This window comes from Ruditapes philippinarum, unplaced genomic scaffold (assembly GCF_026571515.1).
Source record: "Ruditapes philippinarum isolate M1 unplaced genomic scaffold, ASM2657151v2 ctg2639_1_1_1_1, whole genome shotgun sequence".
NCBI classification, from domain to species: domain Eukaryota; kingdom Metazoa; phylum Mollusca; class Bivalvia; order Venerida; family Veneridae; genus Ruditapes; species Ruditapes philippinarum.
The window spans coordinates 902-21,517 of NW_026866523.1; the positions used below are offsets into that span (position 1 = coordinate 902).

The 20,616-nt window shown below is 31.1% G+C and overlaps 2 protein-coding genes across 2 annotated transcripts; both read right to left on the reverse strand.

Annotated features, from left to right (window-relative positions):
* Positions 1–2,041: 2,041 nt before the first annotated feature.
* LOC132732766 (uncharacterized) lies at positions 2,042–5,900 on the reverse strand (the record flags this gene model as incomplete). The annotated part of the gene is made up of 8 exons (XM_060719265.1): positions 5,774–5,900; positions 4,887–4,972; positions 4,195–4,297; positions 3,864–3,969; positions 3,315–3,428; positions 2,946–3,053; positions 2,525–2,610; positions 2,042–2,118 (listed from the first exon to the last, which is right to left on the reverse strand). Coding segments are annotated over exons 1-8 (739 nt in total), but the record flags the coding sequence as incomplete, so codon positions are not given.
* Positions 5,901–13,262: 7,362 nt separating this feature from the next.
* On the reverse strand, positions 13,263–19,937 carry LOC132732764 (BTB/POZ domain-containing protein 19-like). The gene is made up of 7 exons (XM_060719263.1): positions 19,737–19,937; positions 18,698–18,923; positions 17,878–17,931; positions 17,302–17,430; positions 15,724–15,855; positions 15,079–15,204; positions 13,263–14,090 (listed from the first exon to the last, which is right to left on the reverse strand). Exons 1-7 carry the CDS (start codon positions 19,817–19,819, stop codon positions 13,968–13,970), a joined length of 873 nt encoding a protein of 290 aa, XP_060575246.1. The 5' UTR covers positions 19,820–19,937; the 3' UTR covers positions 13,263–13,967.
* Between the last annotated feature and the right edge of the window lie 679 nt (positions 19,938–20,616).

The window sequence follows — 20,616 nt, forward strand, 5'->3', positions numbered from 1 at the left end:
GACACGTACTAAACTATAAATGAGCCGCGTCATGAAAAAAATAACATAAAGGAATTGCGACAAGCATGAATCCAGACCAGCCTGCGAATCCGCGCAGTCTGATCAGGATCCATGCTGTTCACTGTCAGTTTCTCCACTTGTTATAGGGTTATGGATCCTGATCAGACTGCGCGGATGGCAGGCTGGTCTGGACCCATGCTGGTCGCAAACGCATTATGTTGGTTTTGCCATGGCGCGGCTCAAGATATTCTAAGCCGTTTAGCACATTCGCTGATGTGGTCACTATACATTTTTTTTGGACATTTCATTTTGTACTCGTATAATATGGTTTTATCATTTCATCTTTCTTTTTAAGGGTAACCGTTTGTCAAGATAACTCAACTTAATATCCATTCAATTTCAGTCGCAAACTAATCAGCTACAAATTATCAGTGGGGGTAATTTTCAAAGTACTAAACACAACCAATTAAGACATTTGATATCAGAAACTTTAACTGGGTAATTTTAAAATCGAAATTTTATACCGTATATTCTATGATGCTACCGTGGATATTTAGGATAAGTATTTCATTAAATAACTCAAGTTTATGGGAATTAATTCACAACACAAGACGGTCTTGAAAGCATATAAAAACATATTTAATGTGTATGCTTATCTTCTTTTCTATTTTTCTGCTTTCAATTCTTGAAAATAATTTTGTAAAAAAAAGACTGACCCTGTCAGCAAAAACAAATGAAATAAATAACAACCATCTTCTTAAGACTGACTTGCATTCTTTATCTGAAAATACACAAATTGTTGAAATGATTAAAACGCGTTTCATCTGAAAAACTTAAATCTACAATTTAATAAATTAAACATTGATAATTTTAGGTCAATAATTGTCCAGTTAAAAAGATTAGGGCGACAGATGCAACACAGCATGTTCTTTGTTTGAAAAAAATAAAAACTTTCTTTCAACGAAATGAACTTGTGATAAAACTTAACAGTATTTTTAAAAGGTCGGTGATTCAACTTGAGTGTCTGAATAAAGGGATGAATGAGCCCCTGTTTGCGAAAGCCGGATGTTACAAACTTCTTGAAGTCTTTCTTTTACAAATTCAAAAATTTCAATTCCATGAATTCGGGTTTTTCACTACAGAATTCATAAGTTAAATCATAAATTCGTGTATTTAAAATCATAAATTTCGTGAAATATTGTAAAGTTTTAAAACGGAAATTTCCTGAGTTAAATTCTGAAGTTAAAATACAATTTTGAAATCTGATTTCTGAATTTAAAATCTTTATTTTGTGAAATTGAAATGGAAAAAAAAAAAATTTTAATCGTAATCCCGGGGAAATAAAACCAAATTTTAAAGTTTGTAAATTTCAGAAGAGAATTGGGGGACTTTTTATTAAAAAATGCCCCAAGGTTTTTCGTATTTCATGTAATAACAGTTTCGGGTTTTAAAGGGCCTGCAGAGAATAGGGGGAAAGATACCTGTCTTTTTTATGGCTGCTCCATTTAAACTGGGCTGCTATCGTATTGTGGCTTTTCGATCCAGACTTTCTGGCATGGAATGTTCTGTAAACGTAACAGTATTGCAAAATTATTTTTTTTCATGCACAAAACAAGAATAAAATTTGGCCATATCGCAATAATAGGATACACACTTTCATTGAAACGATTGACTATCAATATTATCTATTTCGCAAAATTAATACTCACATTTAACCCCCAACCTCTCAAAAACTATCATCCCCTCACACCCTTATCCTACCTTTTTTCCTTTTCGCCCTTTATAAAAAAGTGTATGGATTGAAACAATAAAGGATTCATTTCTTTTTTATTTTCAAAGACGAAAAAAACAGAAATTTTCGGAAATAGCGTTATTCTAAAAAATTAGAGACAAATGAAATGGTATGTTTTATACTTTGACAAGCTTTTTGAAATACTTGATAAAACCGTGGTTTCTGATCATAATATACTGCGCATGTGCAGAAATATTACTTCCGTTGCAAAGGATGCTTTTAAATGTTAAAAGACGTGTATAAACGAACCTGAGCAATGAACAAACTTGTATGATCGAACATGTCTGATAGTAAAGTTGTGGGCAAGTTTTCTCATATTTGTATCACTGTAAAATATAAACGAAATAAACAGAGAATTTTGAGATAAACATCGTGTTGTGATGACATTACAGGTTATTAAGATTTTAGGACTTGTTTGAGCATTAAACAGTGAGGCTCGTGAAAACGAAGAGTAATTCATTTTGAAAATATAATTTTGTGTAAGTAAATTGATCAAATATTTCACATTTAGTAAAAGAACTTCAACATCCTGTGGGGACATCATACATTTTTTGCAGTCTGACAAAGTTGTAAATTGTCGGCTGCTCACGTTAACGTGTTTTTAATATTGCGGTCCGAATTCAAAGTCCATTTCACAAAGTAAGCAGCTTAAAGATTACCACAATTCAAAAATACTAGTAATAAATACAGTGTAAAATTAAATATATCAGCGTGATACACATGTTAACTTACCTTATAACCTGTTTATTGTCAGTCATCATAACTCTAATTCTATCTACCATCATATCAACAATGTCAGCTTCCATATCTCGAGCAATCTAAATAAGAAAATAAACATCCACTCAATTTTAAGATAATTAGCATTTCTTGTCTTTCTTTTTTATCACAAGAATTTAAAAAAAACGGTTATATATCAAAAACATAGTTTTAAGTTTTTTTTTAAATTTAATTCATTCATTCGTTCGTTCGTACGTTCGTTCGTTCGTCTGTTCGTTCATTCATTCATTCATTCATTCATTCATTTATCCATCCATCCATCCATCCATCCATTCATTCATTCATTCATTCATTTATCCATTTATTCATTCATTTATTTATTTAATTAATTCATTCATTCATTCATTCATTTAGATAAAAAGAAGTGAGAACATACCTTATTAATTTTCTCTCTTAAGCTTATTTCAGCTAGGAATTTTGTCTCAAACTCTCCGAGGAATTGTTCGTGAACAAGCTTTCTCTTCTCTAGAAATACTTGCATAAGCTACAGAAAAAAAGATAGAATATATGATGATTAGAGTTATTTGATGTTTCTGCAAATGAAATAGAGAGTAATATATAATTAAAAAATTATTTTTGTATTGCTTTAAATGAAACTTATTTTATCATTATACAACCAAGAATATACAAATGTACATGAATACATGAGTATCACCGGAAGTGACGACAATAAATGTCCGCTTAAAGTGATGTTTACAGAATAATTTTCATTTTATAATTGTATAATGTCTAGAAAGACACATACCTTAATGGCAGCGGTTCTTGGTTTCTTTTCATCTTCGTTATATCTAAGAGCGGATTTTTGTGTTTCTAGAGAAAGTTTGCATTCGTCTAGTTTGTCTTTGGATTTCCAACATTTCTATAAACAAACCAATATCAAAATGTTTGAAATAAGAGAAAACATAAATAGAATGAATAATATTCATAGTAATATTTTACACGTAACAAACAAAACAAAGAAAAAAGAACCTTTGAATCTAATTAGTTGCAATTTCTATATAATATTATTATTATATCATTTTCGGTGTATGTTTCCCCGACGACCCCTTTCAATAGAAAACCGTTCATATTTCAAAACGATGGAATTTGGTTCTTTCGTTGTATACAACAGAATGTGTTTTCCTAATACATGTACTTAATTTTAATATCTCCAAAAATATATTCAGTTTTATTGCCAATAGTTAGCGTCTTTTGAAACAATTCCGTGTGTATGTGAAAAGAGAAAAATATCATTTTATATTGATCAGGAGATAATGATTTCAAAAGAACTTATACCAAAATAATGTACATTTACCATTCTAACGTCTCTGAGGGCTAGCAGCGCCCTCTCGTGTCTCTTTATTAACTCTACCAACGTCTGTTTCCGTTCTCTTAACTTGGCTTTGGTCTCTGATGAAAATCTATGAAAACAAAAAATAAATAAATATGTGAATAAGGACAATTCGAATTCGATTTGTAGACGCATACATTCAGTACAGTGGTGGCAGAATGTTTATAATTACAAATTAGTAGCAATATATTTAGTGCTAAAGGAAGAAAGAAAGAAAGAAAGAAAGAAAGAAAGAAAGAAAGAAAGAAAGAAAGAAAGAAAGAAAGAAAGAAAGAAAGAAGGCGACATTTCTTACAATGTATATCTGAACTCGTCATTTGTAAGAAGGTTATAATCTGCACGTGATTTCTTGAGGACAGAATTTCTCAAAGTACGGAGGACATTTGTAAGTCTGTTGCCTATATATAGAAAGAGAAGGAAATATAGAAGATAAGAAAGAAAAGTGAAATACAAAGAAACAATTACACGAGAGCATATTACGAGAGATCTGTGCAGCAGACGACATTCTCAAACGCTATTATTGCAGACGACAGTATATGAAGCAGAAACCAGCTATCACTTTAGAATCATACAAATAAATGGACTGTTGGGAAACAAGGAATAGAGAACAGTAAAGTAATGTATAATTGCTTTGAAGAAAAATTCAAGCTATGTCATAGCAGACGACATTCTTGAACGCTGTTAATACAGACGACATGATAAAAAGCAGACACAAGCTATCACGTTTAAGTATATATCACATTAGACAAATAAATTTACTTGATGAAACAGACATTAGATTAAATGAATACAATGCAGTTCGTTAAATATCTGATTGCTTTGAATGAAAATTATTGGTTTCACAAAAAAAGATGGAATGAAAAAACATCAGAATTTCACCACTATATATAGTAAAGACGAGTTATGAACAAAGATCGAAGACATTGCACAAAATAATCTTTCATAAATCGAAATAAAAATACAAAAGTTAAAAGAAATTAGACTAACCTCGCACTGTTTTTATCTTTTTTGATACGTGTTCCATGTTTGGAACATATCCCGTTACGGCAGAAAACTTTTCAATGTTTGAAAACCTGAAAAGGAAAACGAAAATAAAAATGAATTGACAGGACTGTTTATAAATGTTTTCTTTTGTTTTGTTTCATTAAAACTTGCATTTTAATATCATGTCATGTACATGTAATAATTGGCCATAGTGTTCATTGTATACGAGTATTAAGCACATTTGTCAAAGATTGAGACAAGTGTACAGACTTATCGCGATTCGAACTCATCTTTGCGCATTTTCTTATTCTTAAATAATATTGATAATATCTTATTGAAAAGGGTCTTTGGGCTTAAAATGACGTTGCCGGATGAATTTTAAAAAGTATTGTTCTGATAGCTAACTATAGCACGAACTCTGTAAAAAAAAAAGGAAAACATATTTTTTTATATATTTTCTGCTATTTCAGTCGTGAAAAATATCAGATTTACTGAGTTATTGATGCACAAAGACACACGTGTGTTTATATAATGTTTCTCATTAACTAGAGTCCATCTTGGTTTTCGTCTGAAGATATCATACTGGTTAATTAGTTCCAGGAAACAGACTATATTGTAGTTCGAAGAAGATCTAGGTATACTGTATAACAAATCAGGCTAAAACGATTGTGTTATTTAGCAAAACTGAAATTTAGCAAATTAGCATAACATTAAAATTGATAGGACTTGGTTATCTTTATGCCACAGTAAGACCACAGATATACATACACATTCAACTCCATGGTAAGACTATATCTATTCAAAAACCCTTTAATATACAAGCAGACAGCCTAGTCAATTATTTATATAAAATTGTACAATTTTTCACCAATGAAAGTAAATATATTTACATTTCTATATCTTTCGTCAACGTAGACACTTTAGGAATTAATATCGTCTCCATGTTCATGATAAAATCGATGAATTTCCAAAAAAAATTCGCTGATGAAGTTGTGTGTATGCAATCGCTTGGTTGATGCTAACGCTAATGTAACGTCGCTAAGAAACGACGTCAACGTTACATTAATAACGTTCAAACTCTCGCAAAACGGGAAAATAAATTTCATCGTTTTAACGTTATAAAACCGATTGAAATTGTTAATATTTTTTAATAATATTTGTTTTTAAATTAGACTTAATCAAATAAGTTAATATAGAGATTTTGCGTGTCTTAAAAAGAGCATTAAATAAAACAAAAGAAATGCTGCATAACGGAACTGACGTCATAATGACACGACGTTCAAATTGCCTATCGGGATATCATAATTTTAAACGGTGCGCAATTTTTTGTCAAAACTTGTGAACATTATATATATATGAATCTTGTTAAAGAATACTTGCATTAAGGAAAGTAATTATATGTAAAATATAGATATAAAGGATATTGAATGAGTGTAAGTTCATCATTGAATTTATTGAACGAGTTGAATAAAATTATATCATGCAAACCTCTGGCGAGTTCAATAAATTTAGTAATGAACGAATATAATATTCTATTTATCACATACCCAAAATAAGGCCGGTTTAAGGTAAAAAAAGAATCATTTTTCATTGAGGGGCCTATAGTGTAACGCTAACATTTAGCGAGTCTTTACACTATGTTTGTATAACACGTCAAAGTGGCCGTGTGTGGCGCCGTTATATGTCGCAACGCCGCTAAATGTCGCACTTGCCGCTAAATGTCGCACCATTGACGCTACATGTCGCAACCGCCGCTAAATGTCGCAAAATCATTTGCCGTTAAATGTCGCAATGTTAACGTTAAATGTCGCACGAATTTCCCTTTACCGTTAAATGTCGCAACACTACCGTTAAATGTCGGCAAGATGTAAATTCATGTTTAAATCATGTTTTAAAGTAGAATTATATTACTTTTTAACATTTCTCATAGTTATTTTAATTGTAATTGCCATTACACAAAAATTAATCTTTGTCTTACTTGGTTTCTTTTAACGAACATAAATATCGAGGTGTTTTGAGCTTCTATAATAATGTTAATCTTTAGGCTAGAAAGGATAATTGATATTAAATTCTCAACAGATAAGTATTTTTCTTTTGTTTAACATTTTCATTTGCAACCCTGATTGACAACAGATTAAAGGTATTATGGTATTGTCACTCTCGGAATTTGGTTTATGTAATTTCATTTATTTTCTCAGAAACTACCGAATTTACTTTAAACGTGGTTTAGTTGTTCACTATGATCATATGATGCAATATCAAAAGGCAGATAATCCTAGTTATAATTTGCAAAGTTATTCCCCTTATTTCTTTAAGATGTTTTCGCTCTGATTAACTTTTTGGTTACGGCTAATTTCAAACATATTCACTTTAAACTTAAATACTTATTTCATATGAAAGTACTAATGCATTTCTAAAGGACAGATGTTTTTTTTTTTCTAAAATATCTCCCTTTTATATTTTCAAAAAAAAAAAACAAAAACAAAAACGTGAAATATTTATTGAATATCAAGGCATTTTTTTCCATTTTAACAGAAACGGCAAATACGTGAAAAACATAGTATGAAATGCACGGTCAGTACGAAAATCAGGAAAAAAATATCATGTAGTACTCCTTGATCATGTAGTATTCGATACGCAGTCGGGTGCTAGATATGAGCGAATTTTACGATTATATGCACCGTAATTTTTGTAAGCAGCCAGCCTGCATAGAGCGCGAGACTTGCAACCTCGACCTTGTTGGTTCTATTCCCGGGCTGGCCAACTAAAATTACTGATCAGTCTTCCGGATGATACTTTAAATCGAGGTCCCGTGTATGGGTGCTAAACAACTTGGCACTTTAAGGAAGGGGAAGCTTCTGGAATCGGGGCATCTTTCTATATCTATAATTGCACTATCCTCAAAAATTTAAAATGACTTGTACTCTTCTGGAGGACTCGCCCATATGGGCAACCGGTGGCGAGTATAAATAAACGCAAATTCACACACAGTAAGCAGATGTCAAAGTTAAAATAAGTAAACAAGATTTAGTAAATTTTACGATTTGTCAAAAATTATTTACGCTTTGACATTGTGGCAAGTGATATTTTACTCGCCAAGTCGCTTTATAGTAGTTTATACTATGAAAGATTCTCAGTAACTATCATATAATAAGAATACAAATAACTGATTAAGCTCATATTGGCCTTGCTGTTTGGCTGAAGACAGCTAGCCGTTTTGGCCAGAGAATTTAGACTTTTTATATCATTGCTTTGCTGTAATGAAAATCTTAATCTGTAACGCTTCATTATAAATATTTCACTGATATTAAATCTGACATTTTTTCCAAAAAGACAAGACATGAATTATACTCGTACATATGTAACAACGATTTTGGTTAGATATCTGTAACCACTTTTATGTTCGTCCTCAGATGCGCATGTCGAATACGTCATAGTGAAGATCAAATGACCTTAAATACAAACATACGCACAATAGTCTATCTATTTTAAGATAAATTTAAGAACTTTATTTTTCAAAACAAAAAAATGGAACAGATGAGTAAAGAAAATATCTTTTTAATTTATTGCAACAATAATATGAATGACCACGGTCTTTCTGGCGTTAAAATGGAAATAAAAACACGCATACGACTAGCAAATTTGATAAAAGCATAATTTGTTCGTGTAAACTTCATCATGCAAATTGAAATCTATTTTAGCATTTGTGACCATGGCCCATTGATCCCTTCCTCAATCAAAAGGAAGAATACCATGCAAGATATCTACCTTCCAAATATGAAATACATTTGTCATATCATAAAACATGTTATAAAAAATGGCAATAACTTGATTAAAATTTATGCAATAATTATGTTACTTGCCATGATCATGTTTATTGTATTGATTAATAAATGTGTATATTATGAAGCCCTTGGTACCAGTAGATTTTAGGAAAAATCCAACTTGCCGTTTTATTATTTTGATCGTTCCATTTGTTATAACATGACACCAATTTTAGGCTGCCAGGCTCGTAGACTGCCAGCGCTAGGCTATTAGACTACAAAGTTAAGTGCCCTAAAGGTAAAGGCGTTTTTGTCCATAATCATGCATGTGTATGTGCTTTTGCATGACCTTTCATAGTGATTTTACTGTATTTTAAATTGTTTCCATATTTATAATATAAGTCTCTAACTTTAAGCTACTAGGCTGCCGACTCTAAGCTGTTAGATTGCCAACTTCAGCTTGCAAAGCTGACATCGATTGGCTGTTAGGATGTTAGGCGGCCTCCTCAGGATACAAGGCTACCAACGTTAGGCTTACAGGGCGTTAGGCAATGTCTTAAGGCCCAGGTCGTCAGCAATTTAGGCTTCCTCTTCCGACAGCGAGACAATTTGCCTCCTCAGTCAACAAGGCCATCAGACTTCCACCTCAGGCAGCCTGTCTCTTCTGCCATTTAACAGACACAATTGTACTAAACTATTTACAGAACAATGCCAATTTTGCAGTTTCATACAAATAGTAGACAATTGTATAGTTATCAATATGTACTTGCATAAGATCAGGTAAAATCAAACGCAAAACAATATACATTTATTTACAAGATGAGTGTTATCGCCACCAAAATTGTACCGCAGTTCCATATATAATAAATTCACTCGCTTTCAAATTGAGTAGGCAGATTTAATTAATATGATACAACAATAAAACTTGAGTTCAACATAAAATTACATCTTGCGACATTTAACGGTAGTGTTGCGACATTTAACGGTAAGGGAAAATCGAACGGCATTTAACGTTATAATTGTGACATTTAACGGACAATTAACGGATGTTGCGACATTTAGCGAAATGGTGCGACATTACGCGGCAAGTGCGACATTTAGCGGCGTTGCGACATATAACGGCGCCACACCGTGCAATACCATATTTACCGATTCGCAAAATCGGCACGGGTATATGATAAAGAATATACACGTGATATACATTCATGCAACCTGTTGATACGTTATATAAGCAATTTCTAAAATTAATTGTTTTTAAAAACAGGCTCATTATGATGGCCATATTATTAATTGTTGTAAATTTAATATTAAACAGAGACGACAAAGCTTTTGTCAGAGATGTGAGTATTATAGATATGCATATAGGAGATATGCTCTGGGCAGTATCCGGACAATATCTGGATATTTTATCATCTCTAGTGACCTTGATCTCGCAAATATTAACCTAAATTACATGTTTCACAAATGTAGTCATGATAGTTATTATCATTTGTGTTACAATCCCTCAATAAATGATGACTAAATGGTCCCCGTACAAAAACTTTAACCTCTCTATGTGATCCTGACTTTGGTAGCAGGGACCTGGATTATGTGCACAATACTTAGCTTCACAATGGTAGTCATGATAATGACCATTTGTGTTTCAATCCCTCAATAAATGATGACTGACCCCTATGTGTGACCTTGACCTTGGCCACAGGCACTTGAATTTTGCACGCGACACTCAACATCACAATGGTGAACATTTGTGTCAAGTTACATGTATATTGAAATCCCTCTATGCATGCAGAAGTTTTGCTCCAAACAAGCGTTTTTCAATGACCTCTAAGTATGACCTTGACCTTTGACCTAGAGACCTGGTTCATGCGCATATAACAGCTTCTAATATTTCTATGAAGTTTCATTAGAATCCCTCCATATGTGTAGGAGATATACTCTGGACAAAATCTCTATATTTTATCATCTTTAGTGACATTGACCTTGCATATATTAACCTAAATTACATGTTTCACACCCGTAGTCATGATAATGACCTTTTGTGTTTCAATCCTTCAATAAATGGTGGCTAAATGGTCTGATTACACATTTTCATATTTTTATCTGAACTTTGACCCCTATGTGTGACATTGACCTTGGCCGCAGGGACCTAAACTTTGTTTGCCCGCAACACGTACTCCGCCTCACAATGGTGAACATTTGTGCCAAGTTATATTGAAATCCCTTTATGCATGTAGAAGTAGAGACCTGGTTCATGTGCGCGACACAGATTCTAATAGTGGTGAACATTTCTATGAAGTTTTATTTAAATTCCTCAATACATGTAGAGATATGCTCCGGACAATAATTGTGTCACCCACCTGTCCCTGTCCGTCAGTCTGCCCCGGGGGGGGGGGGGGGGGCTAAAATTCGACCCGTTTTTCAAATTGGCGTATAAAAACTTTAATGTAATATACTATATGTACTCCTGTGGTTTTATATTGTCTGCTTATTATCAAGTCAGTTTTACACAACTGACAGATCCAAAGAGATGCGTTTTTTTTTCGAACCAGTTTTCATATACATGTATATAATAATGTAGCCAGTACAATAACTAAGACTTATATGTAGCAACCATCATCTCGTGGAAAAGAAATACATGTAATTATCTTTTTTTTAACTCGAGACAAGCTTCTTAAAAATAGGTTCAGCAGAATAGTGGCCTGGTGACAAAAGTGTCTGCTTCTCAACTCGTGAATCATGAATTTGAGACCAGTTACTGGGCTCATGATGTCACCAGTAAGTTCCAGGAAGCAGACATAAAGTTGAAAAAAGTTGGAAGAATTCCATACACAAATTCTATAGCTAAACACTGCCTTTATATCATAAACCAAATTTTCAAGGAGTATGTACTTTCTGACAAAGAAACTAAATGTTTACTTGTGAATATAAAAACAACATTTGATTTTTATATCAAATTTAATGTACTCTTAAACAAGTTAAATACACTATCAAATATACACTCTATTCTACAGAAAAAAATGTACTTTCATCAAGAAAATATAGTAAAATAGATCCAAACAACATACTAACTAATATTTTGATTTCAAAACACAACAGTGCTTACTTTAAAAACAGTGCTAGAAAGTGAAAAAATATACAGGTAACAGTTGTTTCTTTGGAGTTTTTTTTTTATCAGATCATTCAATATTATGCACTTTTTGCAATGGCAACAATATTCAAGACATATTCAGATAACCTGTTTCAAAAGTTTGGGATTTTTAAACTTCCCATGTGAAACATAATTAATTTTGTGTCTGTCTGTACAATTTCAACTACTAAGTTTACTATATTTTTTATGAAATATCAAAACTGGAAGTTTTCTTTATGTCATTATTTAGAACTTTCAATTTGTATATTGTATATAGGTATAAATAAAATGTTTAAAATATTTCATAACTAGTTAAAAATCATAGTAGACTTAAATAATAACAATAAATAATTACATGTTATTGTATTTTTATCAAAAACAAGTAAATTGTTATCACAGACTATATTAATAAAGTAATAATTTTATCCATGATTTGCAATATACTCCAACAGGTTTTTTTATGAATTCAAATATTACGTGCATAACTTGCACCTTAATTTAAATACACATTTCAGAATATCTTTTAACAATGTCATTATCATTTATTCTTTAATAAAAACAACCATGAAGAAACAAGATTAAACAAATACTGAAATAAGTATGTTTATGCATCACAGATAAATACATGTATGATTATATTAAAAATAAGTTGTTTTCCCTAGTTTTATCACTAGAATAAAAATTATTTAATATATCATACTAACATTGCATAAAACTTGTCGAACAACTTTAACAGCACTTTTGTGCTATATGATATAATCAAATACAATAATGTACAATATCTTTTTATTAAATGGTTTCATAATCTCATAAGTTAGTGAAATAGTTAATGCACACACCATGGCAAACTTGATGAGCCAAAGTTCAAAGGTTATATAAAACAATGTAATAAAAAAAACTTTGAGGACTAGAACCAGTCTTTAAATGCAAGCATCTGATTGGCTCAAACTGACAATACATTTGAAATGGACCAATGGCAGTGCTTTATTTTTAGACTGGTTTCCATCTTAGCTTTGGTTTGCCATAATACATATATAATACATACATGTATATTGCTTGAAATTTCATATATAACTGTAACTATTGAATAACAATCATTCAAACATTATCTTTATCATGCATGAAATGGCATATACTAAATACAGATATATATTTACTTGTTATCCTCCTTAGCCTTGCATGTTGGAAAAATTAGTGTCTGCTCAAAATGCTGCTTGCCTAAATTTTTAATACTATCCAATTTTTAAGAAACAAAAAAAGGTGGGTCACACAGTTTGGTAACTGACAAGAAGCTAAAGTACTTGCTTTCAGGTGCTGGTCTGGTATCAAGCTGTAGGCAAAGACTATTGTATGTATATGAGAGTCAATACACCAGTTAAGTCACAAAAAAAGCAGATTCTGCTGTCAAAAGATATTAATTTATCTCCATGCAATTTCCATGGAGTATTAGCCAAAGATATGAATTTTAAGCCAAAAGTATGGTGGTCAATGAAAACCTTAATGTAAGTAACCTGAGGAGACTCGGTTGTTTAACATTCAGAAGACTAAGGGTTTATCGTATTTAAAGCATAAAACAATATCAAGTCATGGAATTTCAACAAATAATGACTTAAATGTATATGTAAATTTCAAAACAGACAAAAATATCTTATATCAGTAAAAATATAATTTCACTTTACATATCAATAGTGAAAAATGTGAGATTAATCAATCGGCCATTATTTATAATGTTACAAATCATCATGAAATCATCAGAAATTAATTAAGTGATTTTAATCATTCAGTAATTAATTGTTCGAGTGATTTGATTTTTTTAAAGTTTACCCTTTTCCTTCTATAAATACTTTTTTCAACTTAATGAATATTAAAAATGGTACACATTACAAATAAAAATGAATATGTAAATGAGATACAACAAATTTTCTGAATATTTAGACAAAAACAATGTCTATACTGTTGGCTGCGGAATTTAAGTAGACTGTAACTGAAATTTCTATCATCATCTATAAAGTAAAGGCAGTCCCAAGTCCATTTTCAACTATTTAGCATTGGTAAAGCATATAGGTTAAGATAATAGAAAGTTCTTAAGTCACTGTCCGTAGAACTGTTTTCATGGATATTAATTATGCGTCTAATGGTGATGGTTTATGATAATGATGATTACATTTTTACTCGAGGACGAGTTACGATGGATCAACCGTTGAGGTTTTTATGATGTGGTCTGTCTTGTGTTCCAATTCGCTTCTTTGCAAGAGGGTTACCCTCATCTGGTTTATTTAAAGCATGAAATTTCCATGCAGTTGCAAACATATCAACCTGAAATGACACATAATAATCCATTGATGTTGTCTTTCTTATAACAATGTTATTATAGGTGCCTTCGAAATGGAAGAACACCAAAAATGCCAATCTGTACATTAATATTTCAGTCATATGTACATAATGAGGCATCTGTACATTAATTTAGGCATCTGGACCATAATAATTCAACCATTGGTACATTTATCATTTAATAAAGGCATTAATTTTGTACTTGAAAATTCAGAAAAGGTATCTGTCCATTAATTCAGGTATATCTGTATGCATGTTTTAATTAAGGCAATCTGTTCAATAATAATTCAGGCATCTGTACATAAAGCAATTAAATCAACTGTACATTGACTAAGGCAACTGTATATTAATTAAGGCTGCATCTGTACGTTAAATAAGAAATCAGTGTATTAATTAAGGCATCTGTAAAGTGATTAAGTCATCTGAACATTTATTTTAGCATCTATGCATTAATTACATTTAGGAAACTGTATATTAATTATGGCATCTGTACATTAATTAAGACATCTGTAGATTAGTCAATGAACAGGTACAAATCTGATCTGAATACAAATTAGTGCCAAGCCATATTCAAAGGCAGTGACAGTTTAATAAAACTCAATCAAAGATGCCCGAATAAAACTTTATGAGATCATTACATCACTGACTCTTTTTTTACAAGATAACTTACATTATTCAACTTAAATACACACTTTTTTCAGTGGTCATAATACCCAAATTTTGGGAGTCAAAACAGAATATATAAGATTTCACTATATAAAACATGTAAAAAAAACACACACACTATTTTTCCAAATTGATATTCTTTAATAAGAATTTAAGACAGTAACTTTTTATAAACTTTATAAGCAAAATGTCTAAATGTGTTCTAATCACATCATTCAAACAGATTTTCAGTTGTCATGATGGGATTTGAGCAATATCTTAATAAAAAGTAACTTAAAACAAGTAAAATTGTATATAATAAACTTACTGTCACAATATTGTCTTTTTTGTTCTCTTTTTCAATTTTGGAGATTTCATCTGGGGTAAGAATTGGAAGCCTGACCCACTGTATAACATTTTTAGCTACATCTGCCACTGGTCTACCAAGGACAACCTGTAATGTAAAAGAAAATTATGGCTGAGGTTAAACAAACAAAGTTGTCAAGTAGACTATATGTACGTGAATGATACAGTAATTAAAAGGGGAAATTCTAACATTCCAATACATAAAGTGTCTATGAAAGTTTAAATGCAGTACAATTGTTTGAAGACATTCTCTCTATAGTCCTAACAAAGTACAGATGTTTATATATAAGATTTAGATTTGTGCATTTCTTCTCTATCTTTACAAATAAAATGCAAATATTATTGTGCAAAAAGAAAAAGAGTATATTGACATAAAGCAGGGCAACAAAAGTTTTGTTTTACCAAAGGACCATAGGCTTGCGATCTGATAAGATTTAAAACTGCAGTGGAGATGTCCATTAGTGTCTAAAACCAACGTACGAATAATCTCTGATAATACTTAGACAGCATCAAGAGAAATGGAACCTAAATAATCATCAAGAGAGATTGCCCATTCTTAATTAACATAAAACAAATGTTCAAAAAAATAGAAAGTACAAATGCTTACTGAATTAACTGCAGCCCATTCCTTGATGTATTTAATAATTTCAGCTTCATCCATATTAAGACCATCAACTTTGAGTATCTCAGACAAGGCATCCTCAGAGAGTTCCTGGAATGCTTTTGACTTAAACACACTCTGCAAATAATAAGATACAAATGTTATTTAAAATTAGCATATAATTGCTCTCTATAAAGTAAGACTCACTATAAGCATTTTTGTATTGCTTGAAAATTTTGTTTAAAGGCACATTATGCCTCAGAAACAAATAATTATTTCCATTTATAAACATGAGTTCTATCAAATTTGAATAATGATTTAATAAGAGCAAGTCAGATACTTATCTCATATAGAGAGTGTGCGCTGTAAAATCGCTCGTAAAATGTAAACAAAGTAGTACTTTGACTTCCATACAAAGTACTAACTCATTGTAAATATACGTATTGCCAAAAATAGCAACAGAAACAAAAGATTGTTCATTGCGAATAAATATTTTTTTTTACCTTATAATACAGAACACAATTTTTTTTAAGCTTTTGAGGAATAAAAATGAAAGCATAACTTGAGACTAATAGGCCTTTAAAATACAGGCATTATGTCATCCTGAGTTGACTAAATTCTGAATTTCTCTTATTATAAAGTGTAAAGATCGTTACACAACTTACCTTGGAAAACTAAAGTAATGATCATGTATACATGTAACAAAACTTTCTGAAAGAACTATGAAGTGTTTCTGCTGTCAGAACTCACAAAATTGGTATATTTTTTATACAGAGTCAATTATTTCTCACACATTTCAAAGAATTGCAGGATACATGCTACAAAAATTGATGCTAATTGTCACTTATATACATGTACATGTATACAGAATATATAAAACTTACACTTTAATTGAGAAAACGTAATGATTTAAAGTACATGTAAGATAAAAAATATTCTTTTCCAATTTCAAATTAAAATTATAAATAGAAATGTGTCAGTGTTTTGACAGTTTAAGTCAAAAGATGGATAACATGTCAGTGATTCAGACAAACAAGAGCAAATCTATGTGCCTGACCCACCTCCTTCGTAGTTGGGGGGAGATAAAAATACCAAAAGAATAAATAAATATCATACTTCAATGTTAGATATATCTGTCTTGTATGAAATACATGGTATTGAGTGGGATGAATATCTACGATAATGGGAAATAATTAAGTCTTTATCAGAAAACAAGTCAATGTTACTTTAAAAGATATAACAATGTTTGGACTACAAGAGGAAAAGAAAATGGAAACTTAAATTTAACAAGCTTAAAGAACTTAATTTTTCATTACTCAAGTGGCATGTGTACTTTAAAGTGAATACCAAATGTAAATGCTGTTGTTTAACTTTCATGTATAAAACCTAACACTTCTTTATAAAATGGGGGTAAAAATGACAGCAAAACTGCAGTAACTTTTATGAAATAAAGAAGGACTTACAACAGTTTTGCAATCAGCCCTTGATAAGGTTACAGGAAACTATTACCAATTACCAAGAATTAATTAAACAGATAATGTTGCTTGATTTAGTTTCAAGCGGACTTTCAGGACACAGTCTTACCTCTGTATGCTGTTCAATGTATATTAAACATTTTTCTTTCAGCTCTTCTTGGCCGTAAGTTACTGCCGCTTGCATACAATCACAGGCATTCTGTACACTGAGATTTTCTTCCAAATATTCACAGCATAACTGAAACAATACCATAAACTCATCAAACTATTTCAGTCTCTGATCTTAAACATTTGATGCTGCTAAATTATTTTCACAATATGTTTACTTTTTACATACAGAAATTTCATATGTCTCATAACTGTTAAGTATAATTTAATTTGATCAGAAAAAATTTCGTTTTTATTTCTATAGGCTGACTCAGTGTTTCAATTCCATGAAAGTGATGCATCATCACCTTTGTAGCGCAGTAATGGGTTAACTCCTATTAAATCATATCAGGAGTTAAGGTGTTACTGCACTAACGTGATGACATATAATTACATTTAAAACATATTGCACAGCTTTAAAATGCATACCATAAATTAGCAACCATTGTTTTAATCACATTTAAAGACTACTAAAATTAGCAAAGCTTTTAAGTTACATATTAAAACTTGGAAAAAATGAAAATTTTATTATATATACCCTTCGTAAATCATCAAGTCCATATTCAAGGGCTGTTGCAAGAACCTCTATTGCCTATAAAAATATATATATAATTATACATAAAACCAAGAAATATCATAAGCAAGAGAGACAGGTTACATTTATGTATTATACACATGTACTTACATTTTAGTATTATACTTACAGGTAAAGTCAAATCTATGAATTTACAAAATTATGTTTCTAAGTGAAATGTTAAATATTTTTTTATTGTTGAAAGTTGAATAGACATGATAATTGGATTTAACTCAATACAGGATTGGAGCAGTACTTCTAGAATCTTGCAGAAATCATCATTGATCACAAAATAGACAAATATCCTTTTATTCGCCGATTTTTACATTTTTCATTCATTATCATACATAAATCGGTGTAAAAAAGATGAATTAGACCTGTTAAAGTTCATTGCATTGGGTAAAAAGGCAAGATTTTCAGCATTTTATGATTCAAGCACCTTGCCCGGTATATACCGAAATACAGTGTGGTGCTCCAATCCCTTTTTAAGTCTCACTCATGATAATTAGTATTATGTAGTAGTTTTATCCTTTAACTTAATGTAGTTTGACTTAAGACATACTGTATTAGCAGATACTTAGAGGCTCTGTGATAATAAGTTTTTTAATCATTTTGGTCCTAAACTTCTGTGACTATATAATGGAAAGATCCAAGATGGAAACATGCACATTAATTAAAAAATCAAAAGATTAAAGATGAATTATTTCATTATTATAAATCGCAATAAATGCTACTACAGTGAAATTTGTATTTATAGTGTACTAAGAAAAAAATAGTCACTTACAATTTTTGGCGTAAGAGTTACACAATTTGTGTAGATAAACTCTAGCATTGCTGTAAAAATGTCCGCATTCATGTCAGAAAGTACAAAAGGAGTTTCTTTATCTATTGTGCCATTCTTTTGTGTTTGCTCTGCAAACGTAGCCTTGAAAACAGCACATCTTGAGGACAGAATACATCTATGAGCATACACAGCCTTTCTGTTTTGTCCAATCAGAAACTTGACGTCACTGAAAAGAAAATAATAATTCAAACATATTACATATCACTTATATAGAATACAGATAAGAAAAAAGAAAAAGTTGAACAACAGATTTCTTAATTTTAGACAGGACATTTGAATATTCTCAATGCTTGATAGCGGAACAAGCTTAGCTGCACGACCAACCTGTGGATATAAATTCTGAATCAAACCGCAACGTATGACAGATATTAATATTCCTGTTATTGCTAGTTATCACTCCTGTTACAACTTCTTATTGGGCAATGACCGTGTAGAAAAATGCAGATTGTGTTTGGAATTGGAAAAAGACATATTGCCCGATCAAAAAACATATCAATGTTTCTATGACAATTTTAAATTAAGTCTTATTTGATGATTTGTTTTGTTTGTTTCATCTTACACCTTTTACCAACAGTATTTCAGTCATATATTGGCGGGTAAAATTTAGTTTCCTTAGACAATCGTTCCTGGAGAGTGACTAGGTTACACCTGACTCAGGCGCATGAATGTATCTGATTTAAAATTAAAGGTTTTTATAGAAAATTAAGCAATGAACTTTGCCACTAGAAGGAAAGACAAAGAAAAAGAATTATTAAATTCAACTTTCACTTTCCCTTTCTATACATTTTGTTAAAACATAATTTTGTAGAAAACTAAGGTTCTTATCCAAATATATTGATCAACTTGTTCTTAATACAGTGCAATCAACTAAATAGTATATGTCTGACCTGGTTGTAATGGGCTAGCTAGGGATTATCAAATGGCAAAGTGTGTTTTTATATTGGAATTTCCAAACTATTAACTTTTTTTGGAAAACTACCTGTGCTCTTTATTATTAACCAATTTCTTCATGTTGGAAGCAAACTCCAATATATCGCCTTTCATCACTTTTTCGTTTGCCATCTTGTCTTATAGTTTCCTCAGTTAATTGACAAGATAATTGAACTCTTGTGAACTAATTGTCAATTAGCGTAGCGTCCGGTTGTCAAGCACCTGATATGAACTTCCGGTATAAGCAAGGGAGTTAAATCTTCTGAACGCCACTAAATATTTTCCTTCCAATAAAATATCTATCTGATAAAACCATTCGCGAGGACGTATAGTAGACGTATTACACAAGATTATAAACAAGTAGCCCAATTAATTCGGCGTGAACGGTTTGACCCATTTTACAAACTTTTTTTTTTCTTAATGAAAAAGACATCGCCCGTCCAAAATTATCTCGATGTCTCTTTGACAAGTCTAATTAGTTGGACGAATAAACAAGTACACAAAAGCAAAATTTATTTTATTTATTTATTTATTTATACATTTTAGGAACATAGCACATGATACAAAATATAAAATCATACAGTTAAGAGATAACATATATAAATCATATAAATAAAATGAGATCATAAAATTGCATAAAAGAGCACACTTTTGTCATAAAAAATAAAATAAGAGGTACTATGCACCTATGGATAGCCCATTAAGCTAAATGCTTATTTCCAATGGGGTCCATAGAAATAAAAAAACAACATATTTTAACCCTTTCCCCCCCTAAGAAAAAAAAACAACAAAAAAACAACAAGATAAAAAACTAAACTAAACTTTGGTCAAGATTTTGGTTGAAAAAGAAAATATAGTTATAAAAGTATGCCCTTTTTTAAATAAACCTAGTATCACTTTCATAGACAAATATTATATCACATTGCCTA

What these genes read in the sequence shown, in the direction of transcription:
- LOC132732764 (XM_060719263.1), bottom strand. Translation starts at nt 19,819, where the DNA reads ATGGCAAACGAAAAAGTGATGAAAGGCGATATATTGGAGTTTGCTTCC. An exon ending in GTTAATAATAAAGAGCACAG is followed by an intron (nt 18,924 to 19,736) that starts GTAGTTTTCCAA and finishes TTTTCTTTTCAG; the next exon opens with TGACGTCAAGTTTCTGATTG. An exon ending in AATGGGCTGCAGTTAATTCA is followed by an intron (nt 15,205 to 15,723) that starts GTAAGCATTTGT and finishes TTTACATTACAG; the next exon opens with GTTGTCCTTGGTAGACCAGT.